General features: G+C 30.6%; 2 protein-coding genes across 5 annotated transcripts in view; one reads left to right on the forward strand and one right to left on the reverse strand.

Annotated features, from left to right (window-relative positions):
* LOC106683942 (glyceraldehyde-3-phosphate dehydrogenase 2) overlaps positions 1 to 1,180 on the forward strand; it is a 23,995-nt gene extending 22,815 nt beyond the window's left edge. For all 4 annotated transcript variants that reach the window (XM_067049245.1, XM_067049246.1, XM_067049244.1 and 1 more), the window contains one exon: positions 1,035 to 1,180. In XM_067049245.1, coding sequence (XP_066905346.1) covers positions 1,035 to 1,104 — 70 coding nt within the window. In that variant the 3' untranslated portion in view covers positions 1,105 to 1,180. The remainder of the gene's footprint in view (positions 1 to 1,034) is intronic.
* Positions 1,181 to 5,240: 4,060 nt separating this feature from the next.
* tefu (Serine/threonine-protein kinase tefu) overlaps positions 5,241 to 7,837 on the reverse strand; it is a gene marked incomplete in the record, with an annotated part of 56,426 nt that continues 53,829 nt past the window's right edge. The window contains 2 exon segments of the mRNA XM_067049243.1: positions 5,241 to 7,032; positions 7,543 to 7,688. Of these exon segments, the coding sequence (XP_066905344.1) occupies positions 6,854 to 7,032; positions 7,543 to 7,688 (325 nt within the window).

Here is a 7,837-nt window from a genome sequence, read left to right on the forward strand (position 1 = left end):
ATATAAATTAAAAGTCAACTGTAGAAAATTTTTCATGGTGGCATTAAAATATCTTCCTAAGAATTTTATTCTTCAAGGATCAAGCTCTGCTCATTTAGGTGGTTAATTAAGGTATTTGAAGTGTAACTTTTTCTAGTGGGACTCAGATAAGGTACTTTAGCCAGATTGCCTAACCAGAGACCTGTGTCAACAATTTACTTTTAATGCTTTTATTACTTATCTTTTCTTCACCATGCCAAAAACTGCTCTAATTCAATTACACATTTTGTCTTTTTAATTGTTTTGTCTTTGATAGTTAACTTATCAAAAATGTGAGATCCTGATCATTTCTGTTAGGCCTGAAACCATATTCTTTCCTTAGGACACTGAGGAGGGATGTAATGAGCTGTTTTTTTCATTCTATTTTCATATAAATTGTCATTTTATTTATTTATTAACCTTTCTTAAACATTATGACCCAGAGAGACTGCAGAATTCGCAATCTCTTGGGTTATTCCATGTTTTCCAAATAATATTTAAGAAGTGCTGCACTACCTATATCTCCATTAGGTTGGTGCTTTTAATGACCTCAGAGGCTAGGGCATAAATACCAGTTAATCTCCTTAATTTTAGAGAGATGATAGCAACCTAAAACTCTTCTTCGCTGATAGAGTTGTCTTCTGCATTTCAATACAAAGGTGATTCAATACTTTTGTCCAGAAGCTATGTGAATAAGTAGGTGTATATGCATGCCTGGAAAATGGACAAGTAAATATTGAATAGAAGTAAATGGTCTTAGTGGAGGTCAAGAAAATTTTGGTGAAATGGAGGAAAATGTTTATTAAATGCTGATGTTTTCTTGATACCACACTGATTGGTTAAAGGTAAAATTGATCACTTGATTGCTTTTACCACCAACCCTCCCTCTTATTTTTCCTAATTAATTATAAGTTATATTTTACTACACAAGTTATATTTTACATAAAAGAATGCCTCTGAAAATAGTATCAAAACTTGTAAATCATCAACTTATTGATTTTTTTTTTTTGGCACAGGTATGACAATGAATTTGGCTACTCAATGAGAATAATTGACTTGATGAAGTTTATTAGCAAAAAAAAATAAGAACATGAGAAGAAATTAATAAGACTGTAACTAAGAAGCAGCAAATGTCAACATTAAATAAAAAAATTATACTAAATGAGTTATTATAATCATAAAACAAATTGTAAAATCATAATCATAAAACATAATACATCTCATTATAAAACAAATTGCTTAGAGAAAAAGTGATCCACTTATTTGTTATGACTTGAGACCCATGAGAGCTAGTTCACTACACATACTTTTTGATATATGCAAAATTACTTTAATATAACTTTATTTAATTATAATTTGGGCTAAACCCAAAGATTTGAGAAACAACATGGCTAAACTCTTCCATTATTTCAATACTTAAACAGAGTACCGAAATATTGGTAGAGTTATTTGATCCACTACTGGTGTATTCACTAGATGTCTCCTTTGAGGTGGTGAATCGATTTGGAATAAAAAACTGAAGTTAAACCTTGGCTGATATCTCAAGGCGTGAAAAAGCCATTGAAAGTCACTGCATGTAGGAAATTAACTTTAAGTGGATAATAGACTTCTTATTTAGTCTTCATTCACTTTCGAATACTACATGTTTAATACAAAATCAAGCTGTTAAGATATTTACAAGAAATTAAAATGAGAAGTTTGTTTCTTGAACAGTGATTTTTGTCTTGGCCACAAGGCTGTGCCAATTCGAGCTGTAACTTATTCCCAAGTATACCCTAATAAAACATTCAAGACAATATTTTAGAATACAAGAAAGTAAACTTGCTCCTACTGGAAGTTAAACAAATTTAGTAATTAATATAATTGTAGTTGCTTCAATGAAGTCATGATGATATTTACCTTAAACAATTTAAAATAGGAAAAATAAGAAGGTTGAGATATCTTGTTAGCAGCAATATATGGAGTGAAATGAAATGAAATAGCCTTTTTATTTATACAAAATAAAATATAAATATTCACATTTAAAGGGAGATAGAAACAGAAATATATATATTAATTGACAAAACATTAACTTCTATTTCACTTTTCTTTCCATCTTTCTGCATAGGCCTTCCCTTCCGGAAGCAATAGTCAGCAATTCCCGGGGTGACCAGCTCTATTGGGAGGCGGGTTCTTTCCATTTCTCCTTCCAGACAACCCTGTCCATAGCAGCTTTCCACCAGAGGGTGCCTCCTGCCATCCTCTTGAACACATCGCTCAATCTTTTCTTTTGACATCCTCTTTTTGTTTGAAGGTCGTATGGAGTCCATTCTGTGGCAATTTTTTATCATATATCATCTTTACACCGAAGGAGATGCCCTGCCCATTTCCATTTGCTCAGTCTTGTCATCTTTAGTGTGTCTTGTTTCTTTCTGGATCCAAGCATTTCTTATTTAGTCTCTTTTCCTCACATTCACAATACTTCTTCCAATATTATTTTGCCACACCTGTTTTTTCCTTTCCTGAGCTATTGTCAGTGATCACTGGGCTAATGTAACTATCTAAGACCTACTTTTTAAGGTCAACGCTTATTTTTTCTTTTATGATATGCCTGAGGGAACAAAACTTATTCTAAACGAGTGTCTATCTCCTATGGACCTCCTTTGCTCCTCTGTGAATGAGATTAACTGACCCAAATAGATATATCCCTCAACATATACTAAATTATGGTTGTTAATTTTACATTCTTCTTTTATGCCATTGGTCATAAGGTTCGTCTTCTGGTAGTTTGGATAAAAACCAATTTCTTCACATAATGTTAGAAGCTGCTTCATCATTTCCTTAAGTTGTTCCATGTCTTTTGCAAAGAGCACACACATCATCTGCAAAACGTAGATTGCTCAGCCATGTTTATTTTAATGCCTAAATCTTCCCATCCAAGTCGCCAGAACACCATCTCCAATACTGGAACAAACAAAATTGGGGATAGTAGATCATCCTGTCGCACACCCCTCTCAACATCAAAGCTTGGTCCTTTCTTTTCAGTCATAATATATAATGTCATCTCCTTATAAAGCTCTGTTATTATCCTGATATATTTGTCCTCTATTCCTATTGCGCTCAATGCCTTTAATATTTCTGAATATAAAATGCCATCAAAAGCCTTCCTAAAGTCAAGGAAACAAAGATATGGAGAGAAGTTATATTCATTTGATTTCTCGATGATTTCGTTTAATCTGAATGTGTTCCACTGTCGAAAATCCCTTCCTACAACCTGCTTGTTCTTCGGCAACACATTCCATTATTCTTTTTGTAAGCCGTTGTTTGAGAACACTGGTGAAAACTTTTGCCATAGTGGAACAGAGGGAGATAGACCGATATTTCTCTACATCAAGCTTGTTGCCTTTTTTATACAATAGAATTATTTTTGAGGTTTTCCATTGTTTAGGTATTGCTTCTTAATATATGGAGTAAAATATATAAAGGACTGATGCTTGTAAGTTCAGTTATAACTCCTGTTCTCTGGAGTGAATGAATTTCTTCCTAGCTGAATCTTTGAGTCCTTCATAGCTTTTTGGCTAGGAAAACTTAAAAAGAAGGCATGTTTCCCTCCCTACCTTATCTAGATAGAAGAAAAATAGTGATAGCCTATCAGGGGCACAGTAGAAATGCTATTGGTGAATTATGAGCACACTTGAATAAAGCTGAGAAACTTGTCTATAAGACATTTTTTGGTTTCAGGATACTGAGAGGGCACCATTTTTCAGCAAAGCAATTGTGCAGAATACATCTCTTTAAGAGTTCACTCAGCTAACTCAAAGACAAGACTGTGTTACCTCAGGAAAGTTCTCATTGAAGAAATCACACCTATACTGGCCTGTGAGAGAATGGTTAGTCTAAGTGCCGGTCATATCTGCATAATCAATTTATTTTTTAACATTGGTAAATTCAGCTAAATATCTGTATGATGAAGAGTGAGAAGAATATCTACTAGCTTTTGTTTTTACATTAAAACCACAGTGCCTAGTGGAAGAACATGCTAGCACAGGCATGTTCTTCCTCGTAGGCCCCTTCCACTAGCTGTAGGTTATCAAGGAATATCTGAACATACTTTACTGGATAATACTTTGATTTTCTGGTCTCGCATATACTTTTTGCAAGAAGAGAGTTTAAAAATTTAAAACTTATGAAATTTATATTATGTTGCTTGTTAATTCCTATTAACCCTATATGTTTGTTGACTATTATCATTCTTTTCCAATTCATATATTGTCAATTAACCATCACTCCACATCAAACTAAACTTTTTTGTTAATAGATAGATAAAAACTACCATTGGGCTATACAATTGAATTTAGAAGAGAAAAAAAAGTTGCATCATTTTTCTCTGAACAATCTTAACCATGCAAAATTGCAGTAAATTATATAAATAATCTTTGACTATTCAAAGGATATTCCCGAATCACTAAGAGGGGTTTAGAAATCATATATATTATATAAATTGTGTTACAAATATATACAAACAAACTGAAGTAATTTTGCCAGGAATTTAGAATCCATAACATTAATAAGTGATGAATTACTTATACATTTTTCTTTACACACTTTGATTTTTTTTAGTATACTTATATTATACAACTAACAAATGTTCCCTATTAACAACTTTATTATATACAGTCTTGCAGTGATTAACAAGTTTACATTAAAATATTAAAGTATGTTTTAGTGATGTGATACTTCCAATTTGGACAATAATGTTTAAAATTGCACAGCCTCAAATTATAAAGTACATTGAGAATATTTTTTTCCTTATAATAATAAATTTAATAACTACTATAACAATTATATCAAACAACATACAGAATGACTGGACTTGGGAAAATGTTGCAGTATAAAGTTAACAATAGTGATGAAAGTTAAATTAAAACTGTTATCTTTTGACTAAAAAAAAAAAAAAAAAATGGTTTCCATGTCATTTTTTAAAAGTAAATGTTTCCTTTATAGAATTTCCTTTTTTTTAATTTGATGACCTTAAAGGTGGAATTATTTTAACTTTTTGCAGATACAAGGGATACAGGGACTTACAGACCTGTAATCAATGCTTCAATCTTTACATAGGATAACTAAGTAAAGGGGAGGTAGCATTTATTTAATGAAGTCAAGTTGAGGTAAGTGAAGTTATGACTATTTTCAAGAAAGTGGATGTTTTCCAAATGTTCTTATCTTTAATGTTAAAATACATTTTATTCACGTTATGAAGTGCTTTTCCCCCAGTGGGAGAGAGAGGGGAGTTAAGTTCAACAAGTAGTTCTTTTAATAAAAATATATATGATGTATGAATCTAATATACATCAATGTATTGTAAGGGTTCTTCAGATGTATTTAGAATACAATATAAAACAAACCTTATGAGACATTTATCTGTTTAATCTAATAAATTAAAACAATATGAAAAAAATATTCGAATAGACGAATAACAATTACAATACACAAGCTATATCACATTAATAAACACTTACTTCTTATGGCACCAAAATGGATTAACAACACCAAAAGCACAGTTGGGCAACTATGAAACTAATAGCTAAAATTGCCATGGATATGATATTTATTTATCAATGGTTCATTCATGAATAAGGGTCGTAACCATGGCAATTTTAGCTATAGCTAATTTTTGTCCACCTCTGGTTAAAAGGGACTAATATAAAAAAAATTCTATTCCTCAGTGCAACTAAAAAGGGGGAAAAAAACTACAATGAAAGGAAATTAGCAAATCACATTTATGCCCTTGTAATGATTAATCAATTAACTAAAAATAGTGGTTTCTTATAAAATTACACACAACAATGGCAGATGATCCTATTCAGTTTATATAATTACTTTGTAATTATGTTTGATTAAATTATGAATTATTATAGTTAAATTATAAATTCTAATTATGAAACCAGTATAGGATTCACTACTATAAATAGTTGACAAAATGGACATGTCATGTAAAGATGAAAGTTTTGTTTTTATGTTCAAAAGTTATTATTTTTTGACTTATATGTCAATAGGGTCATTGTCTATGTCTGTTATTGTCTATGTCCCGCAATAGGGTTGTAGATCCTACGGATAAATGATAATTACTGTGCATAAATAAGTAGGTTTCACAATTGATTTTGAAAAATTTATATCAAAACATGATTTTTACAAAAATATGTCATCAATAATCAATAAAACTTATGTATCACAGGTTTACTAATATATATATATATATATATATATATATGTGTGTGTAATAAAATATTAACAAAAAAACTTTCATAAATGTGATGGTACATTGATATCAATCTCAGTAAAACAACTCTTTAATTTATAATTAATTAAAAAACAATGAATTAGTTTCATCATAAAAATGCTTTAAATGATACACTGCCAATATAACATCCCACATTCAGAATGAAAGGAACCACAAACAAAAATAATACAATCAACAACTTTTTAGAGATGGACACTTCTCATCCCAGTGAGCCATCCTCAAATATTAGACCAAAACAATAACACATCTATAGCAACCTGTTGTATTATATTGTCAATACAATTTGGTTGTATGTGTAATATAAATTCTAAGAAAATCATATGATTTAAGTTGTGTCACTTCCATTATAGATGTGTGTTATGATAAACATTCAATTTTTATTTCTAAGGATGTATTAAAATTCATGTGTGAACTACTAGGGGTTATGTTTAACTAATGTGAGGTAGTAGTAACAATATAACTAACAAAACTATACATTACAAAATATAGAGATTGAAATTATCTTCTAAATATATGATATAACATATATGATGCATTAATCCATAAATAAAATTATTATAAATAAGCTTGCCAGCCTCTGAACAAACGACTAAGATTATTAGGATCCTTTGCTTCAATGATGAGATTTCTTACTTGAGCTTCAATACTCGATATTCCACTATCTTCACGTCCTTCTAACTTTAATTGTAACCTCTGCAAGAACCTTTCAGCTAACTTATTTGTTTCATCCATACCTTAAAAATTCACAAACATTACAGAATAAGTAAATAAATAAAACATAATTGATTACAAATAATATTTTCTGATTCGGAAAGCATTACCAAGGTGGTTTTGAGGAAACCCAATTCACGAAGTTTAATTCCATATACCCACATCGTTTTAATTAGTCATGTAGATAATCCCCCCCCCTCTCCCAAATAAATTGAAATTTTGAAGTTTATTAAAATCAAGTAAATAAGTATTTTGAAACAACAGATCAGGTGTCCATTAAGTCTGTAGTTCTCAATACATTTTTTTCAAGGAGCCCTTATCTGATTATTACAATGGTCTTCTAAATTATAAAACTCTTATAATTAGCTATATATTGACAATTTTATAAGGATGAATATTTAATAGACAGATTGTCCACAAATACAGGGTGTCCTATTATACATATTTATCACCCTCTCTAACCTCTATGATTTTGACGTTTCTAACATCGTTTATAATAAATCTGGATTAAATTATGAAAATAAAATATTTACTTATATCAGGTATTGATTGTTGAGACTGCTCCGATTTTGGTTTTTTTACAGACCAATTGTAAAGAGGATCATAGAGAAGAGCTTCTAAAGTTGTTAAAATTGGTTCAGATTTCTTGCGCAGGACACGTAATGTTTCTTCACAGCATCTGATAAAAGAATTTCAATATAAAGTGGAAATAAAAATATAATGCTAAAAAATAATTGAAATATATATATATTTTTGTTTGGCTTAAAACAGGTTTAAGAATACTTTTCGCCCCTCCCTCTCGTACCCAACGGTTCTCAGGAGAGTGAG

This window comes from Halyomorpha halys, unplaced genomic scaffold, assembly GCF_000696795.3.
Source record: "Halyomorpha halys isolate HHAL.00 unplaced genomic scaffold, Hhal_1.1 Scaffold531.1, whole genome shotgun sequence".
NCBI lineage: Eukaryota > Metazoa > Arthropoda > Insecta > Hemiptera > Pentatomidae > Halyomorpha > Halyomorpha halys.